The sequence below is a fragment of the Melanotaenia boesemani genome, chromosome 21, assembly GCF_017639745.1.
Source record: "Melanotaenia boesemani isolate fMelBoe1 chromosome 21, fMelBoe1.pri, whole genome shotgun sequence".
Lineage (NCBI taxonomy): Eukaryota > Metazoa > Chordata > Actinopteri > Atheriniformes > Melanotaeniidae > Melanotaenia > Melanotaenia boesemani.
The window spans coordinates 13,348,018-13,366,913 of record NC_055702.1 but is presented as its reverse complement, the minus strand read 5'-3'; the positions used below and the strand labels follow the sequence as shown (position 1 = coordinate 13,366,913).

The following is an 18,896-nucleotide window of genomic DNA, read 5'->3' as shown; positions in this document are numbered from 1 at the left end:
AGTTAAATGAGTCATCTGAACCAGTTTGTCAACTTACAGACCTTCAGCCAGCTTAAGGCCAAAGTGAAGACAAGTGCAGGACCAGAGGGGAGCCGAGGGGAGTGCAGACAGAGTAGTGGAGGATAGGCAGTAGAGGGCAGATGATGTCTGGCTACATCAGCTCAGATGGCAACTGGATTTAAAAAAAAAAACAAAAAAAACAAATAAGAGTTGGACTGTGTGGTACAGCAAAACAAATGATTGTGATTGCATAAGAAAAAGCAAAGATGAGTTTGTTAAGTTTTGGTTATTAGTTAGAGATGACCCGAACCCACATATTTTCATTGGGTCCTTTTGGAAAAATGGCTGTTTTATGCAGCAGTTTCCTGTGATATTTTGGTAATCTAGTGTTTAAGAAAATCTTCAGAATCCTACAGTGCGAACTGCTAGACTTTTACATTTTTATTTTAGAAAAACTATATTTTTTTATAGCACTTATTTGCAGAAATATCTAAATATGGTGGAAATGAGTTTCGAGGTCCAACAGTTGGAAACTACTTTCCAGTGTGCTGTGCTATATTTTGACCAGAAGATGGCGACAAGTCAAAACGTTTGAACGCATAAGACTCACGAGTTTCTCCAGTGAAAGTGACTTTGGTCAGTTCTTAGAACATGTCCACCTTTTAGCTGAGGGGGTGTTGTGTTGTACTGGATTAATAAGAAAACAGAGTGACAACATTATAATGAGCAGCAATGATGTAAAGTCATGAAGCATCTCTCATAGGATGCGACAGCAAAGGCTCACGGCTTCAATGTCAAATATAACTTGTGGTACTTTTAGTTTGAGATGCTGCTAAAGTCAGCCAAATCATTTGTTGATTAAGCTTTCTTACCAGTAAGGAATTTTGCCTGTTCTGTCTCCACTTATCCTGACAAGACTGAATAGTTGCATTTAACCCATATTTTAAAATTTTCCTTCACTTCCTTTTCTACATTGACTTCTGTCACATCGCATAAAGATGTGATCTGTGCATTAAATCTCTTTAATGTTGATCTCTCTCCATATCTGTTTTTGTTCCATGATCTCATCTGTCACTCCGTCTATCCCCAGGGTGATTCTATGTCGTTGCTGTTGTGTAGGATTATGTTATAAATGACTGTATAGTCATCAGTCCATGACCCGGATCACAGTGACACCAGCAAAGAGCTGACTGTACAAAACACTTAAAACACACACTCATTCTGCTTTATATGTATATTGTCATCATTCAAAGAAAAAAAAACTTTTCCAGCTGCCTGATCAAATTATCCTAGCGGAATCAAGCCTTCGCCTGGAATTGTTAAGGATGGAGGAAGAACTGTGTTTATTGATGTTAAATAGGCAAAACAAAAATAGAAGTGACCTCCAGAGGTAAGTAAATGAATAGAAAATCTTATTAAAATCAGTAAGTGAAGAAAGATGACAAATTGTATGTGAGGATCTCTTCAGCCTTTTGCTTCCCTGTCAATATCCAGAAACCAGCTGATACAGCCTTTCCTCCCACCAATAACAGGAGACACTCAGCTGTTGAAATGCTTTAAATTGCCAGCGCTGTCTGATGATTGCTTTTATGGATAACCTCATTGATTCTTCTCCATTCAATTACTCCTTCCGAGGTGAAAGATAACTCAGTTAGGGGACTTCGGCCTTGTAGGAGGTCATTTTGAATTAGGAATTAGTTTCCTGTGCCAAAGTACCATCGGGCAGATTAGGATTGTTTGTCCACTGCTCTGAGTTTGATTCTTCTGGCGATTTTGTGTTTCGGCATACAATGCCAGCCAAAAGTCAAGCTTGATCATTTTGAATACCAGAAAGAAGCGACCAGTTAGCAACAAATGGAAATGGAAAGAAGGGAGAAGTGTGGCCTGTCTGAGCTGACTTTTATCTAATGTCCTTGAGATGAGCTGTAGAGATAAAACAAGATTTCCCCACTTGTGGGTCATCAGCTGCAGAAACAATGCTTGAATTTGTCTGCATGTCCTTGAGGATGTTTAGTATGATTAAATAAACCTTCCTGCATTGTGAGGCTTTCATTATTGCAGAAGTTACAGTATTATTGCAGCAAATCAGTGTGTGAAGTTATAAATTACTGCAAAAAATTTAATTACAAGATGTTATAATGGTAAATTGTATTATAAAAGAGGCTAGTTATAAGATTTATACTTCTAAGTATCTAAAAAATATCTAGGCCTTGATTCCACAGTTCCATTACTGCAGCAACATAGTGTCATTCATGCCTTTATCTTTCAAATTTTATGCCACTGCTTTGCATTGAGTCTGGTCATATTACCAGGATTATTTTTTATTATATATCTTAATTCTTCTCTGCAGACTTGTGCTCTACATCTGAAAACAACAACAACAACAACAGAAAAAACATTTATCTGTAAAATATATTTGGTGCACCTTTAAGTTTATGCTGTATTTATATACTAACATAAATTGATGGAAAATTAAACAGACTCAAATTATAAATACATTATTTCTGCATGAACACTTGGCATAAAGTTCTTATTCATGACCAACTCTACTTATCATACTGGAGAAAAGCAGAAAGTTTATGATGAAACTTGGGTTTCTGGACAAAAGCCCAAGTTTTACGTGCTCTGCCAGCTTTCTATACCTTTAAAAGACTGAATAAGTCTGTGTGGTTTGGTAATCTCACTGTGAAAGAAAAGAAAACTTTAAACAGAGTGGTTTGCTCTACTCACAAGACAACAGGCTGTGACCTAACAGTCCTGGAACACATTTACAAATCTAGACTTTTAACAAGAGCTCTACAGATCATCAATGACCCCTCTGGCCACCCTGCTACAGAGATGTTTGACCTCCTGCCCTCAGGGAAACGAAATTGCGCTATTAAATGCATCACATCTCCTTATACTTTTTCCACAAGCTGTCATGACTTTGAACAATGCACTTTGAAATACCTCAGACATGCACCTTACTGTTTTAGTTACCTCTTTTACTGCTATTTATTTATTTATACAGTATTTTTATTGTTTCTTAGTATTCATGTGTTTTAGGTGTGTTTTCTGTATTTTGTTAGGCTTTTGTTTCGTATGTTTTGTCTTTTTAAATGTTGCCAGTGCACTTTGAGCTCTTTGCAACTGTTTTCCAATGTGGTTTTTTATACTGCAAATGGCAAATGAACTGAACTGAACTGAACTGACGTGAACTCATTCAAGAATACACAAAGACGAGGAGGAAAGGCAACAATGACAATCATTTGAAAACATCTGGGAGTGTTTCAGGTAGAACTTGTTCTTTGGCATTCATGGTACTCAGCTGGCTGCAAGCTGACATGCAAAGAACTGAGAAAGGTGTGATATTGAATAGACAAGGAATAGACTATTTTTCTTGATGTAATCCTAGAGTAACTATCTTGAATTGATGTTATGCAATCAGGGAGGAAAACATATCTTTGCAATACAAAATGTGGCTTTTATTGGTCATAATTATGCCAGCGTGCCTAATGGATATATTTCTATACAGACAGACCAAGCATTTTGTACTTTACTTTTCAGTAATATCAAGAAAGAAAACTGCCTCAAGATGCTTGACTTTCTCTCTTACAAACACAGATAAAACCCCTCCTTTCTCGTTCCCTCTTTCGTACACAGCTCAGCCTGTTTGTCCTCTTCCTCACTCAGGCGCTCTCCCTTTACGCTCCAGTCTCACGGATTAAAAAAAATCTGACATTAAAACGAGTTCAGACTATTTCAATTTGCATTTAAGGGATAATTTTACGCGCTTAGGTGAACATTGTCAATCGTGCTGTGTTTCGGCGGTGAACATTTTCCTCCACTGGAGATATCATTTTGCCGGTTGGTTGATAACCATCCAGCAATGTGCGCTGAAAAGGGGAGCAAGAGGACTGGTGAGCTGTGAGTAGGACCATGCATGTAAAATTTATTAGAAATTCCAAAAGTTTTAAAGGAAATAGTAAGGTATATATGGTAATATTAATATTGATCTTTTTATTTTCCCTCTGGTTTCTGTCAATTTTGAGGATAAAAAGGTGCTATATTAGCTGACGTAGCAATTTACCAACGTTTGCTAGAAAGCTACACAGATGGCATTTATTTTTCATTTAAGACGTTTTAATGTTGCTAGAGTACTAAAATAGTTATTTATAGTAATTCATAATCTTTGGTATGATTAATACATTATATAACAATCGAGGTTTAAACTAAAAAAAACAATCCTTTCTGAAAACTTTGACTGACTTTCTGCAGCCACGTTGGTCTTAGCACACTGCTAGCTTCAAGGCTAAGCTCCATTCAAACATGCTACATCTGACCAAGTTGAAATAGCGAAGCTATGATGTAATTTTGATTAGTCCGTTGGTCAGTTGCTGCAGCTGATTTTGTCAGACTGTTCCTGTGAAATACATTATTGGTCTAAATGGGATTTGTGTTATTAAATAAAGTTAGAATAATCTGAGAAGTAACGTTAAATATAACTACACACTTTAATGGTGTAACATCAAAATTCTGAGGTACTGAATCGTTATTATTATTGTACTGTCTATATTATATTTTAGAAATTGATTTTCAACAATGTGGCACCATAGTTTTCACTTAGGGTCATACATTTAGAATATTATTGCAATAAAACCTTTTTGAAATGGCAATAAAAATGGAAATACCTACCGCATTTGGTGCCCAACTCAGAGTGGGTTGCACATTATATTGGACTTGCTAATAAAAAGGAGAAAGAAAACTGATATTCAGATAGTTAAAATTAGTCAATAACATATAATAACAACATATAAGACAATGATTATATAAGAAGTAAGAAGTTTCTTTACAAGAACCCAATTAAAGCTGATTACTTATTTTTTCAGAAGCAGTTACACAAATGTTGTGTATCTATCACAAATTCGTTGCTAGGGGACTCTAAAGTTTAAAATTTTAATGCATGCATTTACACAGATGTCTTAACAGTCACAAAAGAAATAAAACTGTGATATTAACCAAAATATCAGTATCTTATTCATTATTTCTGTTTACAGGTAGATGGGGTTTAACATCTCATAATTCTGGCCAAGATATCACGGAGGAGGGAAAGTAATCAAAGGATTGCGCAGAGGTAACAAGAACATCAAAGTCTAGAAATAATTTTTTTAATTCATCTCATGTTTCGCTGCAGGGCTGTTTGTTGTTATCATTTTGGGAATAATAGACTTTGTAAATCTGGATTTGGCTTTTCTCTCCCTCACAGAAATATATTAATATTTAGGAGAAATGTTGCAGCAGGGAGGGTGTTTTCTCCCATTAATACAAGTAAATTATATGAAAAATTGTTTAAAAGGAAAAGTATGTTTAACCATAAACCTTATGTAAATGCTTCATTGGTTTATCATTGAAAGAATAGTTTTCAGCTGTGTGGTAAGAAAATTGATGGTTTGTGCTGTCAGATTGTACTTTCCTGAATCAGCGGTGGATAGACAACCTAACTCTCTGTGCTCGAGGCGGGTGTTTAGAGCCAATTATGTTGACCATTCTGAATCATTGTTTGTGTTTTGGACCTTTGGATTCCTCAAGGTGTTAAAATGTCCTCTGGGTTCCACATCCACACCAGAGGACATTAATAATAGTTTACTTCAAGTAAGTTTAAAGTCCATCCATCCATTTTCTACAGCTTATCCAGGGTTGGGTCATGGGGACAGCCCAGACTTCCTTCTCCATTGCCACATTTGCTAGCTCGTCCGTGGGGATCCCAAGACGTTCCCTGGGACAGCCAAGAGACGTAGTCCGTCCATCATGTTCTAGGTCTCTCTCTGGCTCCTCTCGATGTGGAGGAGCAGTGGCTCTACTCTGAGCCCCTCCCGGATCACTGAGCTTCTGACCCTATCTCCAAAGGAGAGCCCTGCCACCTAGAAAACTAATTTCAGCCGTTTGTATTTGTGATCTTCTTCTTTCGGTCGCTACCCACAGCTTGTGACCATAGGTGAGGGTAGGAACGTAGATCAACCAGTAAATCGAGAGCTTTGCCTTTAGGCTCAGCTGCTTCTTTAGCATGACAGACCGATGCAGTTCCTCATAGTTTAATTTGACAGATAACTGAATTATATGTTGCGTTGGGATGACATAACTAAATAAGTAGTTCTTCATAGTTTGATTTGACTCATAAATGATTCCTTTCTCTCTGTCTCTCCACAGGGGAGTAACAGGAGACATATGCTGCCTGTCTGTGTCATTTACCTGCAGCTACCATGAGCTGGAGCTTCATAACGCGCCTGCTTGAAGAAATCAACAATCATTCCACATTTGTGGGCAAGATCTGGCTCACCGTCCTCATTGTTTTCCGGATAGTCCTGACAGCCGTGGGAGGCGAGTCCATCTACTACGATGAGCAGAGTAAGTTTGTCTGCAACTCCGGCCAGCCTGGCTGTGAGAACGTCTGCTACGACGCCTTCGCTCCACTCTCCCACGTCCGCTTCTGGGTCTTCCAAATTATTCTGGTGGCAACGCCTTCGATTATGTATCTGGGTTACGCTGTTAACAAAATTGCTCGGGCAAAGGAGCAGGGAGACAGCGGTGGAGCAAGCAGCTTATCACAAAGGAAACCCAAGAAGCCCTATCTTGTAGGCAGAAAGCAGCATAGGGGCATTGAAGAGGCTGAAGATGATAATGAGGAAGACCCCATGATCTACGAAGAGACAGGGGTGGAGAGTGATAGTGGTGGAACAGCAAAGGAAGACAATAATGGGAAGCAAGTAAAAAAGGTTCGCCATGATGGACGTCAGCGAATCAAAGAGGATGGATTGATGCACATTTATGTCCTGCAACTGTTTGTCCGCTCCGTGCTGGAAGTGGCCTTCTTGTGTGGACAGTATGCCCTGTATGGATTTGCTGTTCCTGCCAACTACGTTTGCTCAACTCTGCCATGCCCGCATACTGTGGACTGCTTTGTGTCAAGGCCAACTGAGAAGACTATCTTTCTCCGCATGATGTATGCTGTCTCCCTTCTCTGTCTGGTACTCAATATATGGGAGTTGCTTCACCTGGGCATTGGCACCATCTGTGAGCTGATGCATTCCCGCCAGCTGCAGCTCTCTGAGGATGAGCTTTACAGACTGGCAAGAGGAAATGGAGTTCTTAACGAGGCGAGGTTGAGTGGAGACAATTACAAGAGCTACCCTTTTACCTGGAATCCACCATCGGCCCCATCTGGCTACAACATCGTCGTCAAGCCTCTTGTGGTGTCAAAAGGGAACCATAACCAACCTCTGCCCATCACCGATCTCACTAATACTGAGATCACGTATCGACAGAACCACGTGAACACTGCCTACGAGGAGCGGTGGCAGCATACTAAAAATGATGAAAACATGTGCAGAGCTGGAAACGCAGATGCCCCCAGAAGTGCTCATAAGGACATCATTGGTCAGTCTCAGAACAAGCTGAAGGCAGATAATCAGGCCTACAGTCAGCAGCAGAGCCACAATAACAACCACAGCAAGCCTAACCGTGAACATAAACACCGGCAGACCTCCAGACACACCTCCAGCAAGGCAGACGCGGACAGAGGCAGCACCAGCACCAGTAGTAGCAGCAAATATGGAATAATAAAGAGTTCTGGATGGATCTGAAAGACCTCTTTAAACAAAGACTATTCAGACACAACATTTACAGCTGTGTTTATACTATACAGGTAAACAACGGGGCAACCAATTTACAATATTACCAGTAACTAGCAATGAAAAACAAAAATGTCTTTGTCAGGAATCACCTCACTAATCTGATGGTGCTGTCTAATGAAGCGTTTTACAGTTTATGACACCTTTGCAAACTTGCCTATTCATACAGGTGACAAACTGCACATTTAATGCAGATATGCAGCTATTGGCTTTAAAGCTAAACTAAATGATATTTTACACAAGTTTACAAAGCGTCTGTCTTTGTAAGTGTCTTTATTGGTTTGAAAATATGTTTATTCAAGTCAAAAGGTGGCCCGTAACAAGCCTTTCCATTTCAGGAATTATCCCAGGAGCAATTACAATAAATATGAGCTTGTGCTTTAGTTTTACTGCACATCTTTTTGGCATTCTGCAAAGAGCAGCGATAAAAAATAATAGTTAGACTCTGCTACTAATGTATAAACAAGAACTTCCAAATAAATAAATAAAAACCCACAAAATTCAAAATGATTTGAAGTAAAGAAGCTCAAAGCTTACTGGAACTCCTGATGAGTTCAATAAATTTCCAATGAAAACATAAATAAGAGTAGACTTTAGTGGTTCATTTGAAAAGTCTTTTGTTCAGGGTTTTGGTACCAGTTTTGATTTTCTGTTTGAACAAACAGGAGCTTCTGAGTTCTGTGTCATTTTAAGTGCCTTTCTTGAAGTCAGAACTTCTTCGCGTAGTCTCTGTTTTACTTTATGTTCAGCTGAAGATAAAAGGTGATTATCAGTGTGGATTAAAAACAGGACAAGTCCAGCTGTCTATATTCAGAGTTTCTTTCAAAGTCTGGAACTATATTGTTTCTGAGAATGCAAAACAGTGTTTTGTTTCTTTTTTTTTGTCTTCTTTTTTTCCATTAAACCAGCTTTGATGTGGATTATTTTCTGTAGCTACAACTAAATAAAATGTGAAGTATGTTTCAAATGTTTATTTTACAGTGTTCTTGTCATTTGTTTTAGAAACTATAGTTCATTGGTGTTTTGATGCAGTATCATGTATTAGTAAATGCAAACTATTTAACAGAATTTAATGGCCTGACCCTTATGTTCAGTGTCTTCCAGCCTTTTTCTTATTCTGAACAAGTTCTTTCACCATTGCAAGTAGTTCAGTAGTTTGTGTAATATCCCTAAAAAAAGACAAAACATCTAACCTGTATTTATTTGGACCTTGTATGAATACTTGCCTAATTTTGTCAGAGATGTCAGTAGGGCTTGCTAGTTGCACTGTCAGTGTTTAATTTTGTGACAGATATTTTTATGAACAAATAGTGCGTTATTTAAATAAAAAGTTTGTATTTGTTTTGTTTGTGCTCGTGACCATAGGTGAGGGTAGGAACGTAAATCGACCAGTAAATCGAGAGCTTTGCCTTTTGGCTCAGCTGCTTCTTCACCACGACAGACCGATGCAGAGTCCAAATCACTGCAGATGCCGCACCGATCTACCTGTCGATCTCCCGCTTTATCCTTCCCTCACTCGTGAACAAGACCATGAGATATGGCAACTCCTCCACTTGGGGCAGGACCTCATTCCCTAACCGGAGAAAACACTCCTCCCATTTCCGGCTGAGGACCATGGTCTCAGATTTGGAGGTGCTGATTCTCATCCCAGCCGCTTCACACTCGGCTGTGCCTCGATTCAGCGAGAGCTGAAGATCTCGGCCCGATGAAGCCAACAGAAACACGTCATCCGCAAAGAGCAGAGTCCCAATCCTGAGGCCACCAAACCAGATATTCTCCACACCTCGGCTGCACCTAACTGTTCACAAAAGTTATGAACAGAATTGGTGACAAAGGGCAGCCTTGGCGGAGTCCAACCCTCACTGGAAACAAAGTTTAAAGTTATGTATGAAATGAAGGTTTCTGCCTTTGTCATCCCCTTCTTTATTTCACATTTTTCTCACACATCAGCTTTCCACAGAGCAGTGAGCGTCTAATTAGGGTAAAAAGAAAAAAACAAACAAAAATGCCAGAATACTTGAAAGCGCAGTGTCAGCAAGCTACAAACTTTTTACAGTTGCCTTTTTGAGTAAATAGTTGGTGAGTGTTTCATACTCAATGATAGTGTTTTTGGGTGGAGCATCACGTTTACAGCTGTGAAGGAAACCACAAACCTTCATGTTCACAGCTTGAAGCCTTCTTAGATAGGCTTGTACAAAGCTGGATTCTTTTACTGGCTCTGCAGCATACAAGAGGCTGCCGGTCCAGGGATAGGAGACATCTGGAGACAGTGAGCTGCACCACCCTCAGGCTTTTCAATGTGGCACTATTAAGCTTCTTTCAGAAAAGCACTCATTTCTATTACTCTAAATATGTCAGCACTGTGTAATAATGAGCACCTTGTTGACTTTTCTGTGAAAGTTTGCACTCAGTTTGACATTCAAAGCAGCACAAATCTGAACTACATTCACTCACGTTAATGGATACACACAAAAGTAAATATTTAGAGGATGACATTAATATGTAGAAATGATAGAATTGTCCAAACTTTCCTTTCATTTCTCTAATATTTAGCATTTTTCCTAAATTCACTTGAGCTAAATGAACTATTTTTTTTATTTCATTTGTCCTCTTGATGTAACCTCACTTCTTGGTCTGACACATCGAGATGGCACTAAGTCTCTGGACGTAGCTTAAGTAAAGAATAAAGTAAAGGACAGATGGAAGCACTCTTTCATTGCAGTAAAACATTTGCAGGTAAAGATGCATTTTGACCAACAGCCCTCAGAACATTAACGTTATGGGATTTTTTCAAGCAGCTAAAATATTATCTTTTGTTCTATTGCATTTCCAGTGAGGTCTAAGATACAGGATATATTAAGCAAATTAAGCCTGATAAGGTGTTGTTGTTAGACCGAGTGTTGGCACGATCCTGCTGAAATGAGCAGCATAGGCTGCTTCATCTGTATAAATTAAAAAATCTGCTAATGCTATACACTTCTATGGATTTTGGATGGTTTTGTACCCTTAGAGCATAAAGATGTGAAGCAATCAGAGATTAACATTCGATTGCTCTAAGTAATTTCTTTATTATCACAACTGCTTCTGCAGCAGAACTGCTGTGCTGATCCGAGCAGCTTACGTAGACAGTTCAATATAGAATCTCATTCATTCTTGTGCTCTCAGACCACCACCGCTCCTGTGCATGCTTTGTCTTTCCAGCTGATTGGTGTTTGCTGTCTGAATTTGAATGTGTTGCTTACAAACTGTAACAAATATTCCTGTGGATTAACTTTAAATTGATTATTTTGACTAGTTTTTATAAGGATTAAACCTGATGACTGATTCATAAAAGCAAAAATAAAATGCATGGGATACATAGTCATAAAGATTTAGTGCTTCAAGCCCCACCTAGAATATCCAGGTTTATGTCTAATCAGTCCAGCGCAGGTTTTGGTTGTAAAATTTCTCCAGAACTTTTTGTTTAGTCTCTGCTTCTTGTGGTATTGAGGGGGTTTGAGGTAAAGACCCTCTAATAAACATTCGTGGAAAAGATTTCAACAGTTGAAATGCAGCTTAGGAAGCTGTTAAGTCTATGAAGAGTTTAAAGAAACTGTCTTAGTTCACAGTTTGTAAAACAGAATCTATTGATTTGCATACTGGGACATTGCTTGTGGACATTTACATGAAAATGTCCATTCGGGCTGGGCAATATAATGAGATTTTCAAATAAAATGAGACTTTATCACACACAGTATAACATGAGGGAATATAGTTTATATCAAGATAGCTTGTTTTGAGTTAAGAGCATCTCTTTTCTTTGCATTGTGCACAACTGTATTTTTGTTATGGTCATTGAAAAGTATCCTACATAAATTTTTTAAAGAGCATTTAATTTAATAAACAGTTTTATTGCACACGTGTGGATAATCCTTAATAAGAAGTAAACAAAATCCTGTTTCTGTTTCTTTTCTATTCAGCTACAACATGGAAGTCTGCATGATAAGAACCATTTTTGCTTTGATTTTTATTATAGTTTTGAAGCAACAGCTCGACACCAACATACTTCACTTTCATCAGCTGAGGAGGAGAAGAGTACCGTATGTGCATAATCGTGACAAGGGAATAAACAAATGACCAGAATGAATTTAAAGCTGATTAAACATATTCAAATATAATTATTCAATTCGAATTTAAAATCAGAATAAACAAGCTACTTACTTCGGATTTAAGTTTAATTCAGAATGGCCATTTTAATTCAGAATTAGGTGTTTACAAGGTCATCTTTTTAAAGAAGATTTCATTTTTATTCTAAATGAAAGGTTAATTAAAACTCATGTAAACATGGGCATTGATTTTTGTGTTTTTACTGCTACGAAGAGCGAAGCAGTGTTTTTGATGTTTCCAACCACTGCCAGCATGTTTTATTCATGTTATTCTAACATGAACTGTCATGGCAGCATGACATGGCAGTTGTCAAGAAGACTCTGACCTTGAGCATTACACCTGATTTGATCTCTGCTCTCGTGTTTGGGAAATGTAGCATGCATAACTTGGTTCTCACCTTCACTGTATGCCTGAGTGAAGCTGTGAGGAGCATAAATGTTAAAGCGTGCTGTGTTTGAAAGCAAAAACATCCACAATTTAACAGATTGATTAAGGCAATGTGTGCCACATTTGTAAAGGTCTCTACTTAAGAGCAGTGATCTATGTACGCATTTTTAGATTATGTGGTTTTACATTTAGATATAACTTTGAGATTTATTTGACCCCTGATATGTTTTCAGCAAAAGAAAACATTGGAATAATCATAGTATCCAGAAGGAAGTTATCTGAACATATGTTCATTATTGTGTTCCTGTTTGTAAGTTTGTTGCATAATTTTGGAATCACCTGCCAGCTTTTGTTTCCTCCAGAACTAGTTCCTCTCCAAGTATTTTGAATTGTTGACTTGATTAGAGAGGAGCATCTTATAAAAACAAGTAGGGAAGACGTACCTGTACAGAAACTACATATAAAAGGTTGTAAAGAATAAAATACAGTTGTCATCATTCTTATTTTAAGTTTGAGATACAGTACAGGTTTCAACAAGAAATGTGTTTTTATGCCTTTTTTAATTAAATTATGCAAGTCATAATTATAAGTCAACAGAATCAATAGGAGTCAAGATTATCTGTGTTTTGGACATATGCTGACATACGTTTGCCAGTTAAATGTTAACATGTAATATCCATGAGTTTATGGCTTATCATTAAAGATACTTTACAGTGTGCAGCAGCATGTTTCGCTGTGCTGATGAGCTGAAAGTGAGTGGTGTGGTGGACTGTCCCAGTTTCTGGTCATGGCTAAGATTCGTGTTTGGGTGGTGATAGAGTAGCTCTGCCACTGGCCCTCCGCATGGTGCATTACACAACACAGCCAGATGTGCAGTTTTAAAGGGCACGTGACTTTTTTTTTTTCTTTACAGAGTCAGACAGTCAGGAAGTTTGTTAACTCTTACATTTTTGGTATCTGGGTCTCTCTCAGTATAAGGAATAATTGCCATTACATCAATAAAGATTTGTGACATCCTGCTTGTAGGTTTATTTTCACTAGTCCAATGTACAGTATCTAGGGATTATTGCATTTTTTTGACTGGAAAATAAATACAGCTGTTGTTTTACCCTACTGTTATCAAAACTAATACAAAATGTGTTAATTTCACATAGTTGATTGATTTTTAGAACAAACAAAGCAAATCCAGTGTTACCTTTCAATGTGGTCAGGAGTCTTCTTCCCCTGAATGTCACGGAAAACTGAAAGATGATTAAAAGAAAAGCTATGACACTTGAAATAACAGAAGCAGTCTCAGATCAGGAAGTATATTGCTTTACCGATCAGGAAGTATATTCCTTTACAACTTCACAGAAGTCTAGTGCTTTGAAATTTCACTTAGCGAGATGAGAGCGGTGTTAGACTTGAGCAGATGGGTGTCTTCGGGTCAAACACAGTGCAGTATCTGCACTGTGTTAATCTGAGGACAATAATTTTATTTTTAACAATGAAAAAAAATCTACTCATTTAGGAATGTGAATGCACTGCATAAGTTTAACTCACTTGTCATTTTCTTTGCCACAAAGTTTTTGTTACTCCAGAGTAGACAATTGCTAGTAGAATTATAGTTACAGTTCTGTTTTATGTATTAATATCACAGCACCGCTGCTGAGGAGAAGGATTGTTACTGTGTAGAAATGAACTGTTAGTGAATCACGTCTTGGAAAGTACAAACCTCTGTCTCATTTTGAATCAATGCCTAGATTAATCTTTGTTTGGAGAAAGGTTTGCCTCATGGACAGAAGCAAAGTACCCGTAGCCTTTTATACCAACAGCTAAAAAAATACTTAGAGTAGAAGAGTGTGTATAATAAAACTAGTCTATAGCATGTGTTTGGGAATGATTACCTCATGACAGGTTTTGCACAGCTAATCATTCATTGCTGAATGTGGCACAACAGTTTATGCAGCACACTGCACATTTATGTACATAGATTTACTTAGTGTTTTATGTTTTATCTGGTTTTTCATTTTTGTTTTGTTTCAGGGCAACTTGTTTGCTTACTGTGCAAAGGACAATATAACACTTTGAATCTTGAATCTTTGGGAAAGAGGTGGTATGAGACAAAAAAAAAGCTAAATTACAGCACCACCATTTGGGAAAAAGGTTAGAATTCCTGACATGATTTGCGAGTCTGAGGTTGGTATTATTCTTTTAATGGGAAAAATAGCTCAAGCTACTGTAGGATCTTTGAGACAGATCTGGTAATATAATCCTTTTTCACGTCCGGATGGATCAGAGCTAATCTGTACATAAAAAAACAACAATATATATATAAAAAACTCCCTCACATGGGGTCAATTTGTGTTTTAGACATTGCTCCAAATGTCGGTTTGATATCCACCTTATTTTACATGCCTCTGTGTTGGTTAGTGAAACGAGATTCTCCCTCTGGTGATTGTGACCTGTATTTAGGGATTTTATTTAATTTTGCTACAAATGTTCACTTGAACTTGCAAATTAAATTTCGATGAGGTCCATCCTATTTCTATGTCTACACGTTGAAGGCAACTTCGCAAAGAGCTGTAACAAGAAACCGTGAGGACCCGGAAATTCAACCACAAGCACGAGTAGTTTAAAAGGAAACAGGTTTATTGCGAAGGAGGATGATGATGAGTTAAGGGCTTTAAGTAGCGGCCTTAACTTGGGGGAGGAGGAGAGCTGAAAAGAGTCCAGAATCCAGTGACAAGGCCAAGAAACAGGCAAAAGGTCAAAACACAAGCAGGCAGGCGAGTGGTACTTAACACAGATGATAAGCGAGGCTTGGTGGTCCAAAAACAAAGCGTGAGTCCTTATCTAGATCTCTTATCTAGATATTCAAAGCAGCAAGAGAGATCTGACGCGGGCAAGGCAGGGAGAGTAATCCAGAGACATGAACAGGTAGACAGCTTGAGACATCAATAAAGAGAATGCTGGACTTCAGCTTGGCAAAATGCTGCTGGTAACCTGGCAGAGAGGTGGAGACTGGAGAGTGTTTAAGTAGTGCTGTGACTAATGAGAAACAAAGTAGCAATTGGGGAAACCCAGGTGGACTGAAATAGACTGATGAGCACTGACAAGGCAGAGCAGGAAACATGACAAGACCCACATATTCTTGGCAGGAAATATTTATGAGGAAATAAAGCCTGACTTAATACACACAATACTGTAATCTCTCCAAATGGTCAAAGACACAACCTAGAAAAATGTGATTGTAGTCAGTTTGACTGGCTGCCAGAGACACTCAGTTATAAGGCAGTACTTTTAGTTTGGCGTGTTTTGTAGGACTACTATCTGGAGGCAAACTTTACCCATCTGAATTTTCTGTACAAATTATTGTGCACAGAGTTTTGCTTTTTCTTTCTGATTTTTATAATAACTAATCCATTTAGTGGCTTGATTTATTTAAAAATATATAATGTCCATACAACTATTTAATTCATAGGCATTTCTAACTTTCTTTAGATAATTTTAATACTCCTTGTTAGCATCAGTTGTAAGTTGACCTTTTTGAAATGCAATAAAAATGGAAATACCTACTGCATTTGGTGCCCAACTCAGAGTGGGTTGCACATTATATTGGACCTGCTAAATAAAAAGGAGAAAAAAACTGATATTGAGGTTGTTTAAATTTGCCAATAACATATAATAACAACATATAAGACAATAATTACAGTATGTTGACCATACTGAATCATTGTTTGTGTTTTGAACCTTTGGATTCCTCAAGATGTTAAAATATCCTCTGGGTTCCACATCCACACCAGAGGACATTAATAATAGTTTACTTCAAGTAAGTTTAAAGTCCACCCATCCATTTTCTACAGCTTATCCAGGGTTGGGTCATGGGGACAGCCCAGACTTCCCTCTCCATGAACACATTTGCTAGCTCGTCCATGGGGATCCCAAGACGTTCTCCAGGACAGCCAAGAGACGTAGACCGTCCATCATGTTCTAGGTCTCTCTCTGGCTCCTCTCGATGTGGAGGAGCAGTGGCTCTACTCTGAGCCCCTCCCGGATCACTGAGCTTCTCACCCTATCTCCAAAAGAGAGCCCTGCCACCTAGAAAACTAATTTCAGCCGTTTGTATTTGTGATCTTCTTCTTTCTGTCACTATCCATAGCTTGTGACCATAGGTGAGGGTAGGAACGTAGATCGACCAGTAAATCGAGAGCTTTGCCTTTAGGCTCAGCTGCTTCTGTACTGTGACAGACCGATGCAGTTCCTCATAGTTTAATTTGGCACATAACTGAGTTATGTGTTGTGTTTGGATGACATAACTAAAGAAGTAGTTCCTCATAGTTTGATTTGACTTATAAATCATTGCTTTCTCTCAGTCTCTCCACAGGGGAGTAACAGGAGACATATGCTGCCTGTCTGTGTCATTTACCTGCAGCTACCATGAGCTGGAGCTTCCTAACTCGCCTGCTTGAAGAAATCAACAATCATTCCACATTTGTGGGCAAGATCTGGCTCACCGTCCTCATTGTTTTCCGGATAGTCCTGACAGCCCTGGGAGGCGAGTCCATCTACAACGATGAGCAGAGTAAGTTTGCCTGCAACTCCCGCCAGCCTGGCTGTGAGAACGTCTGCTATGACGCCTTCGCTCCACTCTCCCACGTCCGCTTCTGGGTCTTCCAAATTATTCTGGTGGCAACGCCTTCGATTATGTATCTGGGTTACGCTGTTAACAAAATTGCTCGGGCAAAGGAGCAGGGAGACAGCGGTGGAGGAAGCAGCTTATCACAAAGGAAACCCAAGAAGCCCTATCTTGTAGGCAGAAAGCAGCATAGGGGCATTGAAGAGGCTGAAGATGATAATGAGGAAGACCCCATGATCTACGAAGAGACAGGGGCGGAGAGTGATAGTGGTGGAACAGCAAAGGAAGACAATAATGGGAAGCAAGTAAAAAAGGTTCGCCATGATGGACGTCAGCGAATCAAAGAGGATGGATTGATGCACATTTATGTCCTGCAACTGTTGGTCCGCTCCGTGCTGGAAGTGGCCTTCTTGTGTGGACAGTATGCCCTGTATGGATTTGCTGTTCCTGACAACTACGTTTGCTCAACTCTGCCATGCCCGCATACTGTGGACTGCTTTGTGTCAAGGCCAACTGAGAAGACAATCTTTCTCCGCATGATGTATGCTGTCTCCCTTCTCTGTCTGGTACTCAATATATGGGAGTTGCTTCACCTGGGCATTGGCAACATCTGTGACCTGGCAAGAGGAAATGGAGTTCCTAACGAGGCGAGGTTGAGTGGAGAAGGAATCCATTACCAACCTCTGCCCATCACCGATCTCACTAATACTGAGATCACGTGTCGACAGAACCACGTGAACACTGCCTACGAGGAGCGGTGGCAGCATACTAAAAATGATGAAAACATGTGCAGAGCTGGAAACGCAGATGCCCCCAGAAGTGCTCATAAGGACATCATTGGTCAGTCTCAGAACAAGCTGAAGGCAGATAATCAGGCCTACAGTCAGCAGCAGAGCAACAATAACAACCACAGCAAGCCTAACCGTGAACATAAACACCAACAGACCTCCAGACACACCTCCAGCAAGGCAGACGCGGACAGAGGCAGCAGCAGCACCAGTAGTAGCAGCAAATATGGAATAATAAAGAGTTCTGGATGGATCTGAAAGACCTCTTTAAACAAAGACTATGCAGACACAACATTTACAGCTGTGTTTATACTATACAGGTAAACAACGGGGCAACCAATTTACAATATTACCAGTAACTACCAATGAAAAACAAAAATGTCTTTGTCAGGAATCACCTCACAAATCTGATGGTGCTGTCTAATGAAGCGTTTTACAGTTTATGACACCTTTGCAAACTTGCCTGTTCATACAGGTGACAAACTGCACATTTAATGCAGATATGCAGCTATTGGCTTTAAAGCTAAACTAAATGATATTTTACACAAGTTTACAAAGTGTCTGTCTTTGTTAGTGTCTTTATTGGTTTGAAAATATGTTTATTCAAGTCAAAAGGTGGCCCGTAACAAGCCTTTCCATTTCAGGAATTATCCCAGGAGCAATTACAATAAATATGAGCTCGTGCTTTAGTTTTACTGCACATCTTTTTGGCATTCTGCAAAGAGCAGCGATAAAAAATAATAGTTAGACTCTGCTACTAATGTATAAACAAGAACTTCCAAATAAATAAATAAAAACCCACAAAATTCAAAATGATTTGAAGTAAACAAGCTCAGAGCTTACTGGAACTCCTGGCGAGTTCAATAAATTTCCAATGAAAACATAAATAAGAGTAGACTTTAGTGGTTCATTTGAAAAGTCTTTTGTTCAGGGTTTTGGTACCAGTTTTGATTTTCTGTTTGAACAAACAGGAGCTTCTGAGTTCTGTGTCATTTTAAGTGCCTTTCTTGAAGTCAGAACTTCTTCGCGTAGTCTCTGTTTTACTTTATGTTCAGCTGAAGATAAAAGGTGATTATCAGTGTGGATTAAAAACAGGACAAGTCCAGCTGTCTATATTCAGAGTGTCTTTCAAAGTCTGGAACTGTATTGTTTCTGAGAATGCAAAACAGTGGTTTTTTTTTTGCTTGTTTGTTTGTTTGTTTGTTTGTTTGTTTGTTTTTTGTTTGTTTTTGTTTTTTTGTTTGTTTTTTTGTCTTCTTTTTTTCCAATAAACCAGCTTTGATGTGGATT

General features: G+C 38.8%; 2 protein-coding genes across 3 annotated transcripts; both read left to right on the top strand.

Annotated features, from left to right (window-relative positions):
* The first annotated feature begins 3,647 nt into the window (after window positions 1–3,647).
* LOC121632280 (gap junction gamma-1 protein-like) lies at window positions 3,648–8,148 on the top strand. 2 transcript variants are annotated; one of them, XM_041973607.1, is made up of 3 exons: window positions 3,648–3,899; window positions 5,037–5,113; window positions 6,187–8,148. In XM_041973607.1, the coding sequence occupies exon 3, from the start codon at window positions 6,240–6,242 to the stop codon at window positions 7,617–7,619; it is 1,380 nt and encodes a 459-aa protein (XP_041829541.1). In that variant the 5' UTR covers window positions 3,648–3,899; window positions 5,037–5,113; window positions 6,187–6,239; the 3' UTR covers window positions 7,620–8,148. The 2 variants fall into 2 exon arrangements, with proteins under 2 accessions (XP_041829541.1, XP_041829540.1); XM_041973606.1 differs by having other exon boundaries at window positions 3,648–3,906.
* Window positions 8,149–16,567: 8,419 nt separating this feature from the next.
* Window positions 16,568–18,393, top strand: LOC121632282 (gap junction gamma-1 protein-like). Its single transcript, XM_041973610.1, has one exon. It carries the CDS (start codon window positions 16,620–16,622, stop codon window positions 17,862–17,864), a length of 1,245 nt encoding a protein of 414 aa, XP_041829544.1. The 5' UTR covers window positions 16,568–16,619; the 3' UTR covers window positions 17,865–18,393.
* Window positions 18,394–18,896: the final 503 nt, after the last annotated feature.